Source organism: Mobula birostris, chromosome 16, assembly GCF_030028105.1.
Source record: "Mobula birostris isolate sMobBir1 chromosome 16, sMobBir1.hap1, whole genome shotgun sequence".
In the NCBI taxonomy this organism is placed as follows: Eukaryota; Metazoa; Chordata; class Chondrichthyes; order Myliobatiformes; family Myliobatidae; genus Mobula; species Mobula birostris.
Genome location: NC_092385.1, coordinates 11,212,507 through 11,236,993, shown reverse-complemented (window position 1 = coordinate 11,236,993; position 24,487 = coordinate 11,212,507). Strand labels below are relative to the sequence as shown.

General features: G+C 45.1%; 1 protein-coding gene across 2 annotated transcripts in view; it reads right to left on the bottom strand.

Moving 5' to 3' along the window:
* Window positions 1-21,332, bottom strand: part of LOC140210982 (semaphorin-3G-like) — a 229,440-nt gene extending 208,108 nt beyond the window's left edge. For both annotated transcript variants that reach the window (XM_072280298.1, XM_072280299.1), the window contains exon 1: window positions 21,005-21,332. In XM_072280298.1, coding sequence (XP_072136399.1) covers window positions 21,005-21,122 — 118 coding nt within the window. In that variant the 5' untranslated portion in view covers window positions 21,123-21,332. The remainder of the gene's footprint in view (window positions 1-21,004) is intronic.
* Between the last annotated feature and the right edge of the window lie 3,155 nt (window positions 21,333-24,487).

Sequence of the window (24,487 nt, the reverse complement as noted above, 5' to 3'; positions counted from 1 at the left end):
TTGGAAGGGATCCAGAGGAGGCTCATGAGAATGATTCCGGGAATGAAATGGTTAATGTATGATGACCGTTTGATAGCTCTGGGCTCCAGGTTCCTACTCACTGGAGTTTAGAAGAATGAGGGGAGCGGGGGGGGGGGGGGGTGATCTCATTGAAATCTATTGAATATTGAAAGGCTTAGATAGAGTGGACGTGCTGAGGAGGTTTCCTATAGGGGAGAAGTCCATAGCACCAGAAGGCACAGCCTCAGAATAGAGGGTCGTCCCTTTAGAACAGAGATGAGGAGGAATTTCTTTACGCAAACACGAGGAAATCTGCAGATGCTGGAATTTCAAACAGCACACATAAAAGTTGCTGGTGAACACAGCAGGCCAGGCAGCATCTATAGGAAGAGGTACAGTCGACGTCTCGGCCCGAAACGTCGACTGTACCTCTTCCTATAGAGGAATTTCTTTAGCTGGATGCTGGCGAATCTGTGGAATTCATTGCCACATATGGTTGTGGAAGCCAAGTCATTGGGTATATTTAAAGCACAGGTTGATCGTTATTGATTAGTGGAGGCAGGCAAAGGATACGAGGACAAGGCAAGAGATTGGAGCTGAGAGTAATAATTAATCAACTATGATGGAATAATGCAGCAGATTCAACGCGCCAAATGGCCTAATTTCACTCCCGTGTCTTACGGTCTTATCATCAACCTGAAGCATCAATCAGTATATACAGCAGTATGTACTGCAATGCTAACTCTGGGGGTTGATAGTTTTCATTTAAAAATTATACTAAGTTATGGAAGTGACTTTAATTTAATTCACAATAGTATCTTTCATTATTTACAATCTATAGGCTTCTTAGGGTAATTTAGTTTTCATTCAATAACTAGTAGGGGTTTTATTTCCCAGCTCTCTACATCACACTCCAGTCCATTTGGAGGTGGTGGTGCACCTTTAAGTAGGACCACCAACCTCCATTAAAAGTCAGAAGAAGAAGAACCTGACACATTCTCCCTCCAAAGATGCTGCCTGCCCTGTTGAGTATCTCCAACAATTTCTCCTTTTCTTTCAAATTTCCAGCATTTGTCCTTTTTTCTTTGTCCATTTGAGGAAATCAAATGAACTGGGGGGAGGGGGTTTGTATTGCCCTGTTGGAACTGCCAACTCATTGGTTTGGCCTAGCAAGGTAAAACACTATTTAAGTTCAAAAGTATTTCATCAAAATTAATTGTTTCTTTGATTTCTGAATCTCTCTTTTCTTATCAAGTATGCCTAACCAAATGCTGGTGGTCTATATTTTCATGGGAGTCTCCACACATCTAGGACTGTAGCATCACCAAGACGTATAAAATATAGAGCAATAATGAGGGCACATCTCTCCTTGCAAGGAAGTTAAAAATCAGAGGGCACAATTAGAGGAATTATCAGATTGATTACAGGGGAGCTGAGAAGAGATTGATCTGACTGACCCCCAGTGGTATCACAATGAATGAGTAATTGAGGGTAGAAACTTTCATCGTGCTTTATAGAATACTTGGATGTGCACTCAATGAACAGGAACCTATCGAACAAGGGTAGAAATAATCTACCTGTCTCTTTGTTGACCTTTATAGTCAAATAGTCTTACTCTATTTCAAATTTCCTGCAATTCCTGTGAGCCACGTCCTTTGAACACATGGCTTCCAGCATACAAACTGTAAAATACAAACCAATTTAATTAACGATGAAACTGATTTCTCATTTTCTCTCTTTTTCCATTCCCCATTATGGCTCCCCTCTCACCCCTTCTCTTCTCCTCACCTGCATATCACCTCTCCTTGATGTCCCTCCTCCTTCCACAGTCCTCTCCTATCAGATTCCCTCTTCTTCAGTTTTTTACCTTTTCAAACTATCACCTTCCAGCTTCTCACTTTATCACCCACCCACCTAACCTCTCACCTGGCTTCACCCATCACCTGCCAGCATGTGCTCCTTCCCCTCAGCTCCCCCACTCCCCCAACTAATCTTCTTATTCTGGCTTCTTCCTCCTCTCTTTACAGACCAGTCCTGACGAATGGTTTTAGACTGTTTTTTACCTCTCCACGCGTGTCAAATGGTTGCTGTGACATGTCTAATGTGGTAGGGTAGGGCGTAGTGCTTGTCACTCTCGCTTTCAGCTTCTGCTGCTGGCTAGCAGTCTCACAAAAGAGGAGAGATGAATGCGTAGGTCTCTCCTTGCCAATAACATAGCCTCTCCAACAACACATCTCATGTAGTGCCTCCTCGCTGATGACACATGGAAACCGAACTCCTTTCGGACTCAGGCTGAACTACAGAGGACAGGAAGGAGGTCAGAACCCCTGCACACATCGTACGCAGGCCTACTGGTGCTCGTGAACCAGATCCCCAGCTATGGGTACATAGCCCCACTGCCTTGTGGGCAGCCTCAGGAGAGACCCAGACAGAAAATGCAGAATGGAGTCTCTAAGATAGCTGGACGTCATTGAGCATCCTTCTGACAGCTCCTGCAGCCAAGCTGGTGCCAAACGTATTGCTTTGAGGGTTCTTGACGACTGGGCATCCCAGGATCTCCGTACCTTCCGCCCAGGCTTGTGCCCTGGAGAAGTCACTCCAATGCCATTGTCATTGTCCTTTGAGACAGACGGATGCCATTATCATCATCATTCCTCTCCATAGATGCTGCCTGACCTGCTGAGTTCCTCCAGCATTTTTATGTGTGTCAAAATAAAGCCAGCATTGGGAAATCGGGTTCAAGTTACAGACTTGACTACAAATTCTAGGCTGACACTTCGATGAATAAGAGCTGTACTTTCAGGTAGGCTGTTACACCAAAACCACACGTGCTCTCAGAGATAGACATAAAAGAGCCCTACACCACTAATCTGGAGACCCAGGGAAGCCTCCCTAATGGCCAAGCTATGGGCAGTATAGCAGTTAGTGTGACACTGTTACAGCAATAGTAACCCGGGCTCAAATCGGATAGTCTTGCCAAAGGGTCTCGGCCCGGAACGTCGACTGTACTTTTTTCCATAGATGCTGCCTGGCCTGCTGAGTTCCTCCAGCATTTTGTGTGTGTGGCTCGGATTTCCAGCATCTGCAGGTTTTCTCTTGTTTGGGCTCAAATCAGCCAGTGTCTGTAAGGGCTTTGTCATTTTTCCTCTGACCATGTGGGTTTCCTCTGGGTGCATGGGTTTCCTCCCACATTCATTGGGCTGAAGGGCCCCTTACCATGAAATATCTCTAAACTAAGCTAATCTTCACTGGGTACATTGAGAGTGGAGGTTGATAGGTTCTTGATGAGTAAGGCCATTAAAAGGTTTCGGGGAGAAGGCAGGAGAATGGAGTTGACAGGGATAATAGATGATGGAATGGGGGAGCAGATTTAATGGGCCGAATGGCCTAATCCTGCTCCAAATTTATGGACTTGTGGTCTTAATTAAACTAATACTAATCCCTCAGTCCGTATCATTAATTTGATTATCTGATTATTACTACATTACAACTTGTGGGAACTGCTACTGCAGCTGTGCACAAGTCACTGTTGTATTCCGTATTGCATCATTGACAGGATTTCAGAGATATGATATTGAGCGCAGAAATATTCTCAGAAGGAATTAAGGGCAATGGGAGCCAGATTTAGCTGTATGCATTCAATACTACTCATCCTGGAGCAGTGGGATAGGAAGAAATCAAACGCGTGCTATCCAACACACAGAACAAAGACACTTTCTCAGAAGTTGATGCTTGCCTGAAGAACTCTGGACTCTGGTAACGTGTCAGCCATTTAAGATTAGGCCATGAGAAATTTGGCGGATGTTGAAGCTCCACAATTCTCCATTCCAGAGGAGTTACTGTTCCTTAATCAGAGTATATTAAGCCTGTAATTGAAGGATTATTCTGGCAATCAGCAGATGAGAGAAGTAGACAGGAAAGAGGACTCGAGACACAGGTTCAGCCATTGTCTTAACAAACAGGGGGAAACATAATAAATAACAGTGGACGATTTGGCCCTTCAAGCCAAGATCAAGGATCTCATCTCTTTGACCTCTACCATCAGGGAGGAGGTACCATTGCATCAGGACAAGAACTGTTAGGATGGGAAACAGTTTTTGCCCCCAGTCTGTGAGACTACTGAACTCCCTGTCACCACCCAGCTCTCATCACATATGAAGCGTCATGTTTATTTATCAACTTGTGTTGTAAACCTGATGACATGAACATTGATTTCTCCAACTGCCTGTCATTTTTAAATTTCATTTTTCCTCCCCCTTCCCTCTTCTTCTATTCCCCACTCTAGCTTCCTACAATTTCTCCCGTTCCCCTGGTGCTCCTTCCTCTTCCCTTTTTCCCATGGTCCATTCTCCTCTCCTATCAGATTCCTTCGTCTCCAACTCTTTACTTTCCCCCCCCACCTGCTTTCACATATCACCTTCTAGCTAACACCCTTCCCCTCCCCCTACCTTTTCATTCTGGCATTTTCCGCCTTCTTTCCTAGTCCAGAAGAAAGGTCTGAGCCTAAAACCTTTGGCTGTTTATCCATTTCCATTGACGGTCCCTGACCTGCTAAGCTCCTCCAGCATTTTCTCTGCTGCTCTGGATTTCCAGCATCTGCAGAATCTCTTGCGTTTATCACCCTATCAGTATTATTTATTTATTACTATCTTTTTTTTGTATTTGCAGTTTTTTGCAAAAGAAGACTAAGACCACTATCTCCAAAGTGCTCTCCCACTGAGAGATCTGACACCTGACCAGGGTCATTTCCCAATACCAAATCAAGTACAGCCTCTCCTCTTGTAGGTTTATCTACATATTGTGTCAAGGAACCTTCCCAAACACACCTAACAAACTCCACCCCACCTAAACGCATTGCTCTAGGGAGATGCCAATCGATATTTGGGAAATTAAAATCTCCCACCACGGCAACTCTGTTATTATTACACCTTTCCAGGATCTGCTTCACTATCAGCTCCTCGATATCCCTGTTACTATTGGGCAGCCTATAAAAAATACCCAGTAGAGTTATTGACCCCTTCCTGTTCCTAACCTCCACCCACAGAGACACCATAGACAATCCCTCTATGACGTTCACCTTCTCTGTAGCCGTGACAATATCTCTGATCAACAGTGCCACGCCCCCACCTCTTTTGCCTCCCTTCCTGTCCTTTCTGAAATACCTAAAACCCAGCACTTGAAGTAACCATTCCTGTCCCTGAGCCATCCAAGTCTCTGTAATGGCCACCATATCATACCTCCAAGTGCTGATCCACGCTCTAAGCTCATCTGCTTTGCTCACAATACTCCTTGCGTTAAAATAGACACATCTCAAACCGTCGGTCTGAGTGTATCTCTTCTCTATCACCTGCCTATCCTCCCTCACACACTGTCTCCACACTTTCTCTATTTGTGAGCCAACCGCCTCTTCCCCAGTCTCTTCAGTTCGGTTCCCACCCCCCAACAATTCTAATTTAAACTCTCCCCAGTAGCCTTAGCAAACCTCCCCGCCAGGATATTGGTCCCCCTGGGATTCAAGTGCAACCCGTCCATTTTGTACAGGTCACACCTGCCCCAAAAGAGGTCCCAATGATCCAGAAATCCGTATCCCTGCCCCCTGCTCCAATCCCTCAGCCACACATTTATCCCCCACCTCATTCTATTCCTATACTCACTGTCACATGGCACAGGCAGTAATCCTGAGATTACTACCTTTGCAGTCCTGCTTCTCAACTTCCTTCCTAACTCCCTGTAGTCTTTTCTCAGGACCTCTTCCCTTTTCCTCCCTATGTTATTGGTACCAATATGTACCACGACCTCTGGCTGTTCTCCCTCCCACTGCAGGGTATCGTGGATGATACTGGATTGTAAATGCCTGCAAGAAAATGAATCTCAGGGTGTTATGGTAACTATATACAGTATGTAATTCCATAATAAACTTACTTTGAAATTTGATTGCAAAGTCAAGAGTTCATCTTATTGGAGATGAGGTCTGTCCAGTAGCCTTGGAACAGCAATATCGAAATTGTCCTTCAAAGCTGGGGATTCCCAACCTTTGTTATGACATGGACCCCTACCATCTATAGAGGGATCCATGGACCCCAGATGGGGAACAACCGATCTAAGCACACTTTGGTTCCTTAAAACAGCCTCACAAACCAATTCCTTTCTACTGCTTCTTTGTTACGTACACCAAACAGGATGTCCTCTCCTATTTCACCCACCCTCCTCCCCCATCAACACAGTGCTAGCAACATGGATTTAATTCTGATCTCCGATGTTGCCCAAACGGAGTTTACGCACATACTCAGTGTCCGCCTGTTGCTCTTGTTTCCTCCTTCATCCCAAAGACACGCTGCACTGGCTGGTAAGTGTACTGGTAACAGAGAATTGCACTTCATGCAGCTGGTGATAAAGGAATCAGCAGGGAGATTATGAGCATGCAAGAGACAATAGGATACAGGATGGTACAAGTGTAAGACAGCATCAGTCGGATCCGATATTCTTCTAAGCATTTTTTCAACCTGTCCTTTTTTCAACATTGCCCTTTTATTCTGCAGATCTCTTGTTCCGGTACTCCTCTGAGAATTGTAACCTTCTGTTAATACAGGCCCTTCCGCCCAATGAGCCCACACCGTCCAATTACACCCATGTGACCAATTAACCTGCTAACCCATGCGTCTTTGGAACGTGGGAGGAAACTGGAGCACCTGGAGGAAATCCACATGAGGAGAATGTACAAACTCCTTAGAGACAGCAGTGGGAATGAAGCCAGCTCGCTGGCACGGGAACAGCATTACCCTAACCGCTGTTCTACCGTACTGCTTTTATACGGCCTCTCCTAACACTCCATACCAAAGTGTAACAAAGTCATAGAGCCATACCACATGAATAGAGGCCCTTCTTTCCATGGAAGCTATTAAACACCCATTTACACTCATCTCACGTTAAAGACAAAGCTAATCTTTAAAAGATCTTCATATTTGCCACACGTACATTGAACATACATTGAAATGCATCATTTGCATTAATGACTAACTCCGTCCAAGGATTGTGAAGGGGCAGCCCGCATGTATTGTCATGTTCCAGCACTAAAGTAGCATGCCCACAACTTACTAACCCTTTGGAATGTGGGAGAAAACTGGAGCACCACACGGTCACGGGAGAATGTACAAACAGCAGCAAGAATCGAACCCCAAATTCCAGTGCTGTGAAGTGTTACACCACTCCTAGTCTTTCCCCCACTATTCTCATCATTCCATCCCAGATACCACCACTCACCTAATCATTAGGGACATTTACAGTGGCCAATTAATCTATCAACGCCCCCCCACAATGTCTTTGTGATGTGGGAGGAATGCAAAGCACCCAGGAAAAGCAGTCACACAGCGGAGTGAACCCTGGTCTCTAGTGCCCCAAGACAATGGATCCAATAACTGCCAGTGTCGCAACCCATTTTTCATTCTTCTCTGTTAAACAGTATTGAAGAGAGGTGGTTGACTCTTGCCGAATTTATTTATTTATTTATTGATGTAAGGTGTGACAAGAATACACATAGATTAAGATGTTAGCTTTCCTGTGGAATCAGCAGTTGGTCTGCCACCTGTCTTCAGGAGAGAGAGAGATAAGGAAAATAATGGAGCAGCATTTGGAGATGTTAATGAAGGAAGGAGAGCTGGCAAGAGCGGCTCCCCCTTTGAACCCTGAACTGTTTGAAGTGATGGACAGGCGATACACCAGCAGGGGGATAAAAAGGGACAGGTTTGCTAAGGCGACACACACACGACACCCCAGGTAACAAGACCCTGGAAGCGGTGCGTCTCTCACAAGTCGGTGGGAAGTACCGAGCCATAAACGCACAGGGTGGAAAGGCACGATCGGCGGGAACCTGGTGTGTGTCCACCCTTGCCTGGGTGCCAGGTTCACCGCAGAGAAACGATCGTATCTGGAAACGGAGGGGTCACGGTTGGTGACCTCAGATGACATCACAAAGGACTCGCCCGACAGCTGACTGCGAAGGTCTGTGTGTGGAAGCCATTTGAATATTCATTTGTTTTTGCTCTCTCTCTCCTCCCCCCACACTGTCCATCTCCCACGGCAGCGATTACTGTGAACTGAACTGAACTTCGCGTCACTTTGAAACTGGTCATTTACCCCCAGACAACGACAGAGCTTGATTGATCCTGTTATCTTAATTCTGTGTACATGTATGTTTATCATTGCTGAACTGTTGCATTCATTATCCTTTCGATTAGAGTACTGTGTTGCTTGTTTCTTTAATAAAACTTTCTTAGTTCTAGTAATCCAGACTCCAACTGAGTGATCCATTTCTGCTGGTTTGGCAACCCAGTTACGGGGTACGTAACATAAGGGTTTCTTCTTTTATGTTACTGCATAGTCTAATTAAAATGGCTTTTTTGTTATGTTATAATTGAAACGGCTTCTTTGTTATGTTAACTGCTGAGAAAGTCCTCCCGCTAGCAGTCTGTTTGGATCATGTTACTGATAAGAGGATGAACGAACCAATTGGGATAGATGTTATTCTTTCTGTGTGTCTGTAAGTTAGTGTGATGCCCGGGTCTTTGTGCAGAAGGCAGGAGAGAGACAGAGGATGGACCAGGTGCTGTGAGTCCACTAACGGGGTCCAGGGTGTTCGGCGAGGAGAGGAGACGGAGATGGACTCGTGTGGAGCGTCCGATTGACCACCATTGTTGGTCCCAGGCGGCAGGTCGAGGTGGTCCGAGGTGTCACAGGGTGAAGAAGGAGTGTCCTGAGCTCCAACTGTTTGTGCACGAAGAGATTGAACTTTGATAAGTGAGGCGCCTTTTATTTTCCTTTTATATTTTATTCTCTGTTAATTATATAGTTCCAGTAATATGTATAAACTGTAAATCACTTAATCATATCTGGTGTATTGTCTGCTATTTGAGCGGGGTGGGGTACATCACACAGTATCCACACAAACTATTACCCAGTTTGGCGGGGCCGAGGGCTGTTTCCCTAGACGACAGCGAGCTGAGCAACCCTGAGGCTGGCCGGGGGGGAGGTGCTACATTGAGATACAGCGCAGAATATGCCCTTCCGGCTCTTCGAGCCACACTGTCCAACCGCCCTTGATTTAATCCTGATGAAGGATCTTTTCCATAGATGTTGCCTGGCCTGCTGAGCAACCCCAGCATTTTGCGTGTGTCGCTTGAATTTCCAGCATCTGCAGATTTGTTCCTGATTTAATCCTAGTTTCATCATGGGACAGTTTACAATTACCAATTAGCCTACCAACATGTCTTTGGATGGTGAGGTGAAACCAAAGCACCCAAAGGAAACCCATGCGGCCACGGGGAGAACGTACAAGCTCCTTACAGGCAGGGGTGGGAATTGAACCTGGGTCGCCTGTACTGTAATGCGTTGTGCTAACCACTACACTACCACGCTGCCCACCATCTGAATCTGTGTGGGGTTCACATAAACCAGATTCCATCACGACTGCTGGCGTGTTACCAGTGAGACTCTGATTAGAGGAGTTGGTGTACAATATTGTGACTGTTGGTAGCAGTGGACCTGCTGAATACTATAACAATAAATCTGGCCGTTGTTCATTTATTGTCCTCCGCTGATTTTTTAGGAAGGTTAAACTCCACACAACCCAGGAATGGCACTCAAGAGGGCCACAAACACAGTGTATCACATCTCACATCCTGTAATTACTGAGAACTGCTGCAGTTAGCAACTCGTTGGAAAATAGATCGGATGATTTTTAATGAAAGAACCATAAAATGTACATTGCACAACAAATATGGAGTTACAAGCAGAACGGGAGTATATTACGTGGACCATTGAGACTAAACGTTACGTGGTCGCGCCAATTTTGAGGAAACCCGAAAGAACCTGCAGGACACAATTTATCAAAGATTATGAAACTGAGAGCTATACACTCCAGGGTGCCATAAACCAAAATAGTTTAACTTCTATATGATTACAGCAGGTTTAAATAATCCCATTAATCAACAAGATGTCCAGAAAATAATATCCATATTATATCTCAGGTAGTATGCATTCCAATGCAATATTCCCGTCTTTATAGCTGAACCACAATATAAATTATCGCGGTGCCTTAGTGGGAATTGTGGTCTTTCAGTAGGTTTATCCAAGGCTCTGGTCTATGAGTGAGGTGGCCTCTTGGTGCAGTTAGTTTCTCCAAACAGCTCCAGTGACCCAGGTTCGATTCTGACCTTTGCCTCTGTTTGTGCAGAGTTGCACATTCTCCCTCTGATCGCAAGCGTTTCCTTTGGGTTCGCCGGCTTCCTCCCACGACCCAGAAAGACGTGCCGACTGGTAGGTTAATAGGCTGTCGTAAATTACCTCGAGCACAGAGCTAAAAGTCTTGAGTCTGGGGAAGGGAAATTGATGGAAGCGGTGGAAGAATGAAATGGATTAGGCAGAATTAGTGCAAATGTGTTTGTGGTGGTTGCCGCTGGTTCTATAGGAGGAGAGCATTCTAACTGGTTGCATCACCGCCTGCTATGGAGGTTCCACAGCACAAGATGAAAGTGGCTGCAGGGGCTTGCAGGCTCATCACAGGCACAAGCCCCCCTACCATCAGGGATATCTTCAAAAAGGTGATGCTTCAAGGCGGGGTTAAGAATCCTCACCACCTGGGACATGCCCCCTTCTCATTACTACTATCAGAGAGGAGACACAGGAGTCTGAAGTTCCACATTCAACAACTGAGAAGCAGCTTCTTCCCCTCTGCCTCCAGATTTCTAAAGCATTCACAAACACTACCTCAGTATTAATCTTTTGCACTATTTATTTACTATAACATAGTAATTTTGCGCTGTACTGCTGTCACACACACACACACACACACACAAAAAAAAAACAAATTTTATGGCATCTGCCAGTAGTAGCAAGCCTGACTCTGACCCGGTGGGTGTAAAGACCTGTTTCTAAGCTCTGTCCCTCCTTCACTGTGAGTATCAAAGTTCTGTGGTAGATTAAGATATGGGGGGAAGGCAGGAGAATGAGGTCGAGAGGGATAATAAATCAGCCATGATGGAATGGTGGAGCAGACTTGATGGGCCGAATGGCTCAATTCTGCTCTTATGGTCTTCAGGTCTTATTAGAGGGAGTCGACCATCCATAGGTTATCGAAAGCCCTGAGTTTGGACAACCAAAGAACCACTAGACCCTCGGAAAATTATAGTCAATGTAACGAGGTGGCCAAAGACTTCAACTTGTAGCCTAACAGCTCCATCACTAATGACACATCATGACACATCTGGTGATGGTGTAAGTGGTCACACCTCTCCCACTCTCCCATGCCAATCTGTAACAGTTGGAACCATATCCACGAATGGGGATGTATTGCTGGTGTCCATAGTGAAGAGGTGGGAGAAGTGAGTGGAGAGGAGGGTATGGTGGGGTTGGGGAGGACACCATGACCTACCAGTGATGCTCATCCTTGGACAGAATGTTAACCCACACACATGCACTCAGTGGCTATTTTATTAGATACACCTGTATACCTGGTTGTTAAGGCAAATATCTAGATCAGATAAGCATGTGGTTTAACTCAATCCATAAAGGCCTGCAAAAATGGTCAAGAGGTTGCTGTTCAGACCAGACATCAGAATGGGGAAGAAATATGATCTAAATGACTTTGACCATGGAATGATTGTTGGTGCCAGACAGGGTGGTTTTGAGTTTCTCAGAAATTGCTGTTCTCCTGAGATTTACACACACAGCAATCTCTAGAGTTAGCAAAGAATGGTACAAATAAACACATCCAGTGAGTGGCAGTTCTGAGGGCAAAAATTCCTTGTTAGTGAGAGAGGTCAGAGGAGAATGGCCAGAATGGTTCAAACTGGTAGGAAGGTGACGGTAACCCAAATATGAATGTGTTATAGTGGTGTGCAGAAGAGCATATCTGAACACGCGAAACATCAAACCCTGAAGTGGACGGGCTTCAGCAGCAGAAGACCACACTGGTTTCCAATCCCGTACCAAATAAAGTGGCCACTGAGTGTACATTGGGTATTTGAGGTTGTCAGTAGTGGCGGGAGTCATGGGGGTAAGCTCCAAATAACTCTTAAATGCGTCCAATGATGACCGTCTGAAATAGCCTCTGAGAAGCAAGTCCAGCTCCTGGCCTTCACATATGGCTTAGCTACTAAGCCTAGCGGAACCATTTCTACTGACAGGAGAAGGGGCAAAGGCGGCTTAAAACCAATTGCTTCGGGCAGCTGGGGCTCTTCAACCCAGTTGGCAGCTCACCCAGGAGAAGGAAAACTCTGACCTCAGACCTCCGTTGCCTTGTGGCTAGACCCACTCATGGGGAAGGCGTCGAGAGTAAACCCAGAGGGGAAAAACTGGAGCTGGAGCCCCTAAGGCAGTCCTACGTTGAGTTTAGCACTGACTGGTAATTCCTGCAATGCCACGGATGCCAGACTGTATCGGTCTCTGCCGTTCCTTTGGCCTCATCAGCTGCATAGAGAGGGCTTGCCTGCTGCATGGGCAACAGCTTGCTCTCTGTATTGTACTTCCCTGGCTTGAGCAGATAGCTAGGACAAAACTCCATGATCGACCCTGATCAACTAAAGGCCTAGTACAGTACATCAGGTAGCTTCGTACAAGAACAGTTTGTTTCTGCAGGAAACCCCGGTGATAACAGGTATCTTTCTCCTGCTAACTCCTGGCTTCCACCCAACAATCCTGGTTCTGCAATCCGGCAAGAAAGAGGACTCAGACAGGAAGAGAAAATTAGTGAAAAGGTGAAAACGTTAGCAATGTTATCACATACTAGTAATCCTGACACTACAGTATATCTGCTTGCTGGGGTCTCCGTCGATAATTCCATTTGGTTTCATTCCTTATCCCACCATTGGGCACATCGACAAGAAAGCAGCATCCATCATCAGGGACTCTCACCACCCAGGCCATGCTCTCTTCTTGCTGCCACCATCGGGAAGGAGGTACAGGAACCTTGGGTCCCACACCACCACATTCAGGAACATTTATTACCCTTCAACAGTCAGGCTCCTTAACCAGTGTGGAGAACTTCACTCACCTCACCTCTGAACTGATTCCACAACCTGTGGACTCACTTTCAAGTACTCTACAACTCATGTTCTCACTATTGTTCATTTACTTATTTATTTTTGTTCATACAGTTTGTATTCCTTTGCACATTGGAAGCTTGTCAGCCGTTGTTGATTGTATATCATTTTTCATGGATTTTATTGTATTTCTTTGTTTTACTATGAATGCCTGCAAGAAATGAATCGCAAGGTTTCATAAGGCGGCATATAGTTACATTGATAATAAATTGACTTTGAACTTTGTGCATGGATAGGAAAGGTTTGGCAAGCTATGGACCATATGGTGGCAAACAGAAAAAGTTTGGTTGGACCTCTGGGTCAGCAGGGACCAGATGGGCCAAAGGGCCTGTTTCCATACTGTACAAATCTATGGCTCTTGGAAGGGCTCTCCACGTTTCTCTTTGAATGGTCCAGTGGATTTTTTTTTTGCTTGGAGAGGAGTTGTACATATTTGGCACCAGAGTATTAATATATCTTTCAGCTATAGCTCCACTCTAACATTGGATAAATTTGACAGAACCAGAGTCCCATGTGCACTGAAGGACAATCCTGCCCTCCACATCTGCAGAATCCATTCTACCAGCTCATCTGTGAAAGTCATTATGCCATCTACTGGGAATCGCAAACTTCACTTCAGTGGTGGAGTGCAACAGGACTAGTCGACAGGTTTGAGAGGGATCGTATTTTGTGTCACTGGCCCCAGGGAAGTAATCAGCGCTCCAAATTAATAATTAAAAACAAAGAGGAGATAGATTAAAAGTGTCTTTATACAAGCAGTCATCTTTTACACACACACACACACACACACACACACACACACAAACAGAAATATTCAAAATCATATTTATACTTGCTTCTATACACTTGGAGTTACAAATGGGTATGGCCAGTCACAATGTACATAAACTTCACTCCACTGCCACAAAATGCAGGTTTTCCCAGTGGCCACCCATTTTACTTCGACTTCTCATTCCAACATGCCAGTTCTTGGCCTCCTCTACTGCATGATAGAGGCCACTCTCAGGTTGGAGGAGCAACACTTCAAATCCCGTCTGACTAGCCTCCAGCCTGACGGCATGAACATCGATTTCTCTAACTATTGAATGGTTCTCTAGTATGTTAAGTTGGACTCTTAACCTCACAATCTACCTCATTATGACCTTGCATTTTATTGCCAACCTGAGCTGCACTTCCTCTGTAACTGTCACACTTTATTCTGCACTGTTATTGTTTTACCTTGTACTATCTCAATGAATGGGTCAATAAAATGATCAGTATGAAACAGTATTTCACTGTACACAGTACTGTCATGGTCCAGTCCGTTAACTCCTCATTTTCTTTTAATTCCCTTTTCCCCGTGTTCTACCGGGCTCCTTGATTAAGGCACCTGATTCTCATTCGAACCGGCAGTATAAAAACTCTGGCTTACATCTACTCAGGGCTGGACCGTCCCCTCTGCCAGTGCGGCAATGCACGTTCCGGGCTGCCGAGGATGGTGGATTCTAAGTTGCTTCGGTGCCTGGGGTTGCTTCAGGAATTCTGTCCCTTCATGTCCAGCTAAGTGATTGCCGGCCGATTGCCACTTCATGTCTTACTCCGTGTCACCATACGAATTGTCTGTCGTGGTTCGGTTTGGTCGTCTCGTGTCCAGCCGAGTATTGCCGGCCATTTGCCGCTTCATGTGCTACTCTGAGTCAAGGTAAGAATTGCCTACTGTTTGTCTGTGCTATTCTGTGTTGAAATAATGATTGCCGGCCGTTTTCCTCTTCAGGTGCTACTTTGTGTCAAGTTAAGAATTACCTACTGTTTGTCTGCGCTATTCTGTGTCAAGATAAGGATTGCCAGCCATTTACCTTCCCAGTTAATGCTCCATGGCAAGAGAAGTGTTGCCTGCCGCCTGTCTCCAGTTAGAAGTCCAGCTCCACCAATGCCCGGGGTCAAGAAGAGTTTGACCTGCCTACTGCTCCTTTGTCCACCCACACTGTTTGCCTGTGTTTACGCTGTCTCTCGACCACTGACTGCTCTATATTCTAAGCTCCGTTCCCGTGCCAGTGGCCTGTGTTAATTCCCACCCCCCCCCCGCCCGTGTAAATAGGAGTAGGGCATTCCGCCCTCTGTTCTTTCCTAGCCATGCTCATCCCCTGGTCCACATCCTTGTCCTGCCACTAAACGCCAGAGTCTTGCTGTAGAGACCTGGGTTCGATCCCCGGTCCAGCTTCGCTCACTCCTCGTCTCCTCCCGGCCTAATCCTCGCTCCCCGGCCTTCCTTGCAACTATCAATAAACATACTTCTGTTAATGCTACCTACGCGTCGGTGCCCTGCACTCAGGTTCACTGCCTACGCGTCAGTGTCCTGCACTTAGGTTCACTTCCTACGCCCTTGTAACAAGTACATATGACAATAATAAACCAATTTCATTCCTAATACTTACTACTGTATTCCTGCAACCCTCCCTGCACTTAACTGTCTCTTTAAATTTGACACCTAATATTTAACTGCTCAATATTTCATCCATCATACTTCAATGCCCCCATTTAACCCCTGCTTTTTTAACCCCAACAATATTTTGTTTTCAATGTTCAAACTTCAAAGTAAATTTATTATCAAAGTAACATGTCACTATCCACTGCCTTGAGATTCATTTTCTTGCAGGCATTCACAGTAGAACAAAGAAATACAATAGAATCAATGAAAAACTACAAAGACTAACAAACAACCAACGTGCAAAAGAAGACAAACTGTGAAAATACAAGAAAAAAAGTAAGTAGGTAATACGCAAACTTGACTTGCAGAGACCCTGAAACTGAGTCTGTAGGTTGGGGAATCAGTTCAGATATGAGCTGGTTCTGGTGCCTGACGGTTGTAGGGTAATAACAGTTCATCCTTTAATTTATTACTTAATCTACACTTGAGGCCAGATTCTGCTCTAACCCGATCTACAGGTTTGCAGATGATACCATTGTAGTAGTGGGCTGTATCTGGAGTACGGGAAGAAGATAGAGAATTACCTACATTGCACTTTCACCGTAACAGTTTACTCATCATGCTGTTGTTGTTTAACCTTGTCCTGCATCAGTGCACTGTTATAATAAAATATGAACTATATGCAAGACAAGCTTTTCAATGTATCTTGGTACATGTGACAATAATAAACCAATTCCAAGTGTCTGCAATATTTAACACAAAAGCTCATTTTTACTGAGTTCTTAACACCTTAACCCAACCATGCAGTTTTTAAGCACTTGTATCCTTGAATAACACAATTAAACACACCACAGAGCAGTATCTAATCCTTCTCCTCTAAAGACTGGCTTTTGCTGGAATATCACTTCACAGTCCTCTGGAGCCCTAATGTAACAATTCAGAAACAGGCCAACCCCAACCCTGCTCTCTACACCCACATTAGTCACGGGGTAAGAGGATGGACATTTAGGAAACTTCACTCAGATGGTGGTACACCTTTGGAATTCTCTAACCTTAGGGGGCTATGGGAAGCCAAACACAGAATTCATTCAGAACAAAGACACAATTGATTGCTGAGTATTAAGGGAGTCAAGGGATATGGCGACATTGCAGGAAAATGATGTAAAGTAGCAGATTTCCAATGATCAATGAGTATGGAAGTAGGCTTAAAGGACTAGATGGCAAATTCTGCTCCAAAGTATTATGCTCTCACTATATAAATCCAAACTTTTAACTAACAAGATTAAAGGTACCATATTTTCTCCAGATTCTAACATCTGGAGTCTCTTGTACGATAAGTTGGACTCTTATTCGTAAGGCCAGTGATGTCATGGGGATGGAACTGGACTCTCTCACGGTGGTGTCTGAAAAGAGGATGCTGTCTAAGTCGCATGCCATCTTGGTCAATGTCTCCCATCCACTACATAATGTACTGGGTGGGCACAGGAGTACATTCAGCCAGAGACTCATTCCTCCAAGATGCAACACAGAGCGTCATAGGAAGTCATTCTTGCCTGTGGCCATCAAACTCTACAACTCCTCCCTTGGAGGGTCAGACAACCTGTGCCGATAGGCTGGTCCTGGACTTATTTCATAATTTACTGGCATAATTTACATAGTACTATTTAACTATTTATGATTCTATTACTATTTATTATTTATGGTGCAACTGTAACGAAAACCAGTTTCTCCCTGGGATCAATAAAGTATGACTATGACTATGATTTGACCTCACAATCTACCTTATGATCTTCCACCTTATTGCTTACCTGCACTGCACTTTCTCTTTAACTGTTACACTTTATTCTGCACTGTTATTGCTTTGCCTCGTTCTGCTTCAATGCATCGTGTAACAATATGATCTCTATGAACAGTAAGCTTCTCACTGTATCTCAGTACGTGTGACAATAACAATCCAAGTCCAATAAAGAATACTCTGGGTCAGGAAGGACCAGTGGATGTGCTGTCCTTGAATATTCAGAAAGGTTTTGATCGGACCATTGACCCATTCCTGAAGCAGACTGCAGAAAAAGTATTGGTTCATTCAAATGCAAAATTAGATTGCACATAGAACATTTCGCTTTGGGGCAGAAGTGGGTGCAAGTAATCTGAGACATGATATGAGATAATTGTAGCTCAGTGTAGAGTACAAACTCATTTCAAGTCTATAGTACCTCTAATCTCTGTTACCGGATACATCCTTGAATGTCTGGGTTTATTGGAAAAATATAAATACCTTCTCATTATGTCCCAAAGCACTTTCACAATTAACTATAGTTCCAAATTGCTCCATTAAGGTTGCAATTAGGATAAATCAAGCTGCAATTAGTCCTAGATGGACATTTATAAAAATGCAACTATACCATTAGCACTGAATCATGTAACTACTAGGATCAAGCGAGGAACTGGCTTGGATTCATCTTGGCCCATTTCAGCATTTCCCCTGTTCCTATACATGGCCGGCTACAGGTCCAGGGAGAACTTCCCATCGGACCTGTGAAGGGTCTCACTTCTCAGGGGTTCCTAACCTTTTTTATGCTGTAGACTCCTACCATTAACCAAGGGGTCCAGGCCAGGTTGGGAACCCCCGCTCTAGACCATTTGCCATACCACCCCTCAGAGTTCTCAGGAAACCAGGTGTGCCAGGTAAGGCCTTGGTAGATTTATTCCCATTCTCCCAGACGTCACCACACTGCCCTGGTTAGATTGGGCACAACATAAATGTGGCACCATGGTAGCAAAGTGGGTAGTGCACTATTACAGCTGGGGGTGTCAGAGTTAGGAGTTCATATATCCACCCTGTGGGAGGGATGCGTGGGTTTTCTCCAGGTGCTCTGGTTTCCTCCCACAGTCCGAAGACGTACCGGTTAATTGGTCATTGTAAATTGCCCTGTGATTAGGCAAGGGTTAAATTGGGGATTTTCTGGGTGCTGTATCTCTAAATAAAATATAATAGGCATCCGTTAGTCTCATGAGACCATGGATTTGAGCCTTGGAAGGTTTCCAGGACGCAGGACTGGGCAAGGTTGTATGGAAGACCAGCAGTTGCCCATGCTGCAAGTCTCTCCTCTCCATGCCACCGATGTTGTCCAAGGGAAGGGCGTTAGGACCCTTACAGCTTGGCACCGATGTCATCGCAGAGCAATGTGTGGTTAAGTGCCTTGCTCAAGGACACAACACACTGCCTCAGCCAAGGCTCAAACTAGCGACCTTCAAATCACTAGACAAATGCCTTAACAACTTGGCCACACGTCAACACATCCCTAAATAAAATAAGATTTTAAAAAATGCAAAGTAGGAAAGAGAATTGGCTTGTTATTGGCACATGTACTGAGTTACAGTAAAAAAAACTTCTCTTGCATTCTGTTCACACGGATGAATCCATTACGCAGTGCATTGAGGTAGAACAAGGTAAGATAAATCAAAGTGCAGTACAGGTGGAAAATAAGATGCAAGATCATAAGGAGGTAGATGTGAAGTCAAGAGCCCATCTAATTGCATTAGGGTAACCAACAGAATAGAAGATAGAACAGTTCAGGCCCTTCAGCCCACAATGTTGTACGCAGCTTTAACTAAGATCAAGCTCACCCTTCCCTCTCATTTTTTTTCATCCATTTGTCTGTCTAAGAGTCCTTTAAATGTCCCTGATGTGTCTTCCTCCAATACCACCTCTGCTAACACATCCCATGTACCTACCATACACTGCTTTGACAACACCTCTTAACTTTCCTCCAAGCAAATTAAAATTATGCTGCCCTGCCTAATATTAGCTATTTCCACCCTGGGAAATGTCTCTGGCTGACAATTCTATCTATGCCTCTTATCTTGTACACCTCTTCCAAGTCACCCCTCACTCTCCTTCACTCCAAAGAGAAAAGTCAACCTTTTCTCATAATAAACATGCTGTCTAATTCAGTCAGCATCCTGGAAAATCTCCTCTGCACCCTCTCCAAGACTTCCACACCCTTCCTATAATGAGGAGACCAGAACTGACCACAATACTCTAAGTGCGATCTAACCAGGGACCAACAATCCAATGGCACTCTTGTCCTGGAGATGAGACTCGCTGCCTGGGAGAGAGCCAGAGCAATCCCCAATAACTTGTTCTTTCAAACTAATTTATTCAATGTACCGCTGCTGAATCTCCTTCCTTTCGACTCTGCATTCTATTGCACAATTGTGTATAATACACACACGCACATGATTAGACTACCTCTGTAACAAATAGGTACGAGTTAAGGCTCAGTATTACATTTTCTGACCCCCCCCATTTAAAATAAACTCATAAATTAGGAACCGCATATGTAGCATATTTGCTCAGTACTGAGAAGACATACAGTGTCAGAACGAGAGAGGTGAGGCACTTCACAATTCAGGTGGGAAGCTCTCTCCGGACCTGCCGCTGGAATGATGGTAACCAGATGTTAACATCTGAAAGAGAGAAGAGGGGTGGAGGGGGAGGGGAAGGAGGAGAGAGGGTGAAATGGAGAGAGGGAAAGGTGAGGAAATTGAGGAAGGGGACGGTGGGGAGGTAAGGGGTGGTAGTGGTGAGCAGGGGGATGGGGAGTGGAGGGGAGGAAATGGGGAAGGAGGATGGGAAGGAGGAGGTAGCAGTGGGGTGGGGGAAAGAGGGGAGGGGAGAGAGAAGGGGAGGGGGGGCCAGAGGGGGAGAGAGGAGGAGGTATGGGGAAAGAGGAGAGGAGGTGGAGGGGTGTCAGGAGGAGGTGAGAGGATGTCCCCCAGGAGTGTCATCGAGATTTGCTCTGTTGGGACGTCAATCTGTCCATTCCCCTCCAGACACTGACAGCTGCCACCACTCTTGGCACTTCATGTAATTTTAGCCCAGTTTTCGCGGCAGAGGAGATTCCTTTTCATCTCCCGGGTCCGTACATCTCTGTCATGCACAGAATCCCAGCAGGAATGAAAGGGAGGTGGTCGATCTGCCCCTTGGAGCCGATCGCATCTCCACCCTGCCTATCAATCGGACAACTAACGATTAGCGAAACAGAAAGTCGAAACAGAGCGATCAGAATCAGTTAACGATTACAGTAGTCAGAGGAAGTACGTACTATATTTAAAAACAAAGCTAGTGAAATAAAAACCTCAACAACTGTCATCGGTCTCAATCGTGAACCAACAAGTTAGACGGATTGGACTGATCCATTGGTCAAATTAAACAGAGCAGTTGAACGCAAATTGCTATGTCTACTATCCTTTCTAATACACAAATTTAGGAAAACTGACAATACTCTTTCGAACGAGACGAATTAATCCGTTACAAACAAAAGTGTCGCGTTAAAAATACAGTATTATGGAAAAAGAAATTGGATTTGAAACAAACTAAAAGTTATGGGATGAACACTTTGTTACAGATTGCATATCTGACACCCCAAGTCTCACTACGCGGCTAACAGAATTGAAAGCTACAAGTACAATGTAAAGGTTAATAAAACAGTCCACGTACCTTTATAAGAGAGCTTCAGTCTGGGAATATTCACTTTGGCTCCCGCGTTCCACTGATTGATAGTATTCCAGAGTAGCAAAGTGCCCAGAGTTTGAGTCAGTGATATTACCGCCTTCATAGCTTTATTTTACAATAGTAAATTTTTAAGTGGTCAGACGTGACAAAACTCAATTTGTGGCGTTTAACACCTCCTTACAGATGTCACACAGGTTCGTGCAGGGAGGGTCCAGCATCGAGAGTGGCGAGCGAAGTCACCACTTGCTTAATCCCAGGAAGGGTCCTGCTGTTTGCGGACCGCTGCAGGCACGGCCAGCGGTCCTGGGCAGAGTTTCAGCGAGCCAGACGCCTCCCTGCAACCACGGAGTTTTATACAATATCCGCGCCGCCCCTCCCAGTCTCGGCAACCAGAGCGACGCCCCCACCCTCCCTATTGAAATGAGCCACCACCCGGCTCAATTTCTGAGATACTTTTTAATATATATTCCTATTAACCCTCCGAAGAAATCTGAATTTTGTTTAGACGCGACAGGAAAGACCTAACCGCACAAAAATATAGCGGGTGGATAGAGTTTGATGAAACTTCGGAACAGGTTGCGACAGAGTTTAAAAATCTCGTTAGATCATTCCGATTTACTGATACATGAACTTAAAGACGTTCCTTTTAATTGTAAAGTTCTATAATATATTTGCTGTGCCTAGGAGTGACAATTATTAAAGGTCCAGGAAAAGATCGCGCAGTGTGAAGCACGGTGGTCAAAGCACTCCGGTAGATTCCCCTCCCACCAGGTCCCGCGGAGAACTGCGGCTGGTTTTGAAGACTTTGCGTCCCATCGGCAACTTTGTAACCTTGAGACTAGGGAACTTGCCGCAGGGACTGGGGGTGTCAGCTGGAACCTGCCCTCGGCGGACTTGTTAGCTCGACTCCTGACTGAGCGTAGAGTGGAGTACCGCCGCATAAGCAAAGTTTGACCGCTTCGTTCTGTAAGGTGCAGCGTTGTAGTAGTGTGGGAGACGCTATGGTAAAGCGCTCAGAACAATCTCCTCCTCATCAATCGTCCACCCAATGCATTCGCTCCAAATTTCCTTCAACTAATTTTCCCTTGATTCTTCCTAGCTCCGGGGGATAATTTCCAGCGGTTAAATAACTCACAGATCTGTGCGTCTTTGGGATGCAGGAGTAAACGGGAGCGTCCGGGGGAAACCTCCGCGGTTCTCATAGTGTGCAAGTTCCACACAGACAGCACCCGAGGTCGGAACTGAATCCACGCCTCTGGAGCCATGAAACAATTGCTCTGTTTTGCTGCGCCTCCCTCTCAGCGAATGCAGCCATTTTGTAGCAGGTGAACGGGAATAACTTTTCCCGCGTTCAATGGCCGTAGACATTGTTGACCATGCCACAGTTTGATGCCAATCGGCTCTTTGTATGGGGTGGCAAAATCAATCTTGCGTTTAACGCCAGGAATACCAAGGGATTGATTGTAGACTTCAGGAAGGAGAAGTCGTGGGAACACACACCAATCCTCATTGAGGGCTATGCAGTTTAAATTTCCTGGGCGTCAACATCTCTGAAGATCGATCCTGGGCCCAAAATATTTTTGTAATTGTGATAAAGACATGTCATTGGCTACATTTCATTAGGAGTTTGAGGACATTTGGTATGTTAACAAATTTCTACAGGTGTAATGTGGAGAGCGTTCTACGGTTGCATCACTGGTATGGGGGAGGGGCATTGCACAGGATCAGCAGAAGCCTCAGAGAGTTCCAAACTCAGTCAGCTCCATCCTGAGCTCTAGCCTCCCAGCATCAAGGACACCTTCGAAAGGCAATGCCTCATAAAGGAGGCCTCTCTCATTAAGGGCTGCATCACCCAGGACCTGCTCTCTTCTTACGTTTGATCTGCTATTCCTCTGGTTCAGCACTTCATTCAGGGCCGAAGGGCCTGTTCCTCGGCTGTGCTGTTTATTACTCCCCTCAGGGAGGAGGTACAAGTGCCTGAAGGCACACGCTCAACGTATTCGAAACAGATTCTTCCCCTCGGCCATCAGATATTTGAATGGACAAGAGCCAGCCCCTGAACTATACATCACTATTTTTGCCCTCTTTTGAACTACTTACTTAATTTATTTTGTATATTTCTTATTGTAATTTATAGTGTATTTTATGTATTACACTGTACTGTTGCCACAAAACACTGAATTTCATGATATATGTCTGTGATAATAAGCCTGATTGTAATTCCGATTCAATTCCCTAACAGCTGCAGAATGAAAAATGCTGTTTTAATAGTCACCCGCGTGGTGGATCTGGAGTCACACTTGGTCTGACCAGGTTGGCATCTCCCTTTAAACATCATTTTAAAAAAATCTGCAGATGGAGGAAACTTGAAATCAAATCAGGAAACACTCAACAGGGCGTCTGTGGGGAGAATTGGAATTGGCTTATTGTTGTCACATGTACTGAGATACAGTCAAAAGCTTACCTTGCATACTGTTCATACAGATCAGATCATTACACAGCGCATTGAGAGAGAACAAAATAAAACAATGACAATGCAGAATATAGCGCAGCACAGCGCAGGTAAACAATAAGGTCATCAGAGAGAGGTTCTGATGAAAACTCACCACGCTGACATATTGATTCTGTTACCCTCCCCACAGATGCTGCCTAACCTGCTGGACATTTCCATCGCAGAAACCAGCCTCCCCTCCATGAGCTCTGCCTACATCTCGTTCCCTCGGTAAGGCAGCCAACATAATCAAAGAGCCTTCCCAACCTGGACATTCTCTCTCTCTCCACCCCCCCCCACACTTCATCAGGCAGAAGATACAAAATAGTGAAAGCATGTTTATCCCAGCTTCTATCCCACTTTTAAAAGATGATTGAATGATTCCTTAGTAGTAGTAATCGTAGTGCGCTCGCTTGGAGTTGAGTATGATGTTCTCCTGTATTCTCTTATTTGAGAAGGGTTGTGTGTGACTTTGTCTAACATGGGTTGGCTGATGCATAGGCAACCACTACATGGTCCTTGACAGATCAAGGCAAGGTACAGTGGCACAGAGTGTAACACAACTGGGGACTCCTCACTGTTGCAGCCTTCCTCCGCCTTCACCTCCATTGTGACGTGTCATCTCCTGCCAGCTCTACTATTGAGATCTTAGTTGGATTGCTCTTTGTTTGGAACCTTTCCCTTGACCTTACCACTATGGGTGACCCTAACAGGAGCTGAGCTCCAGCCAGCATCACTGTCCTGATCTCTGGAACTCACAAACCTCTCCACCACGACAAGGTGACAATTGTTGGAGAAGGTTCCCTAGTACAATAAGATGGGCTCTTGACCTCATAATCTGCCTCAATATGATCTTGCACCTGATTGTCTGCCTGCATCAAACTTTTTGCAAATGCAACCCTTTATTCTGCAAATTGTTTATGAATTTATCTTGTGCTACTTTGATGAAGTGATACGTATGGATGTCATGCAAAATA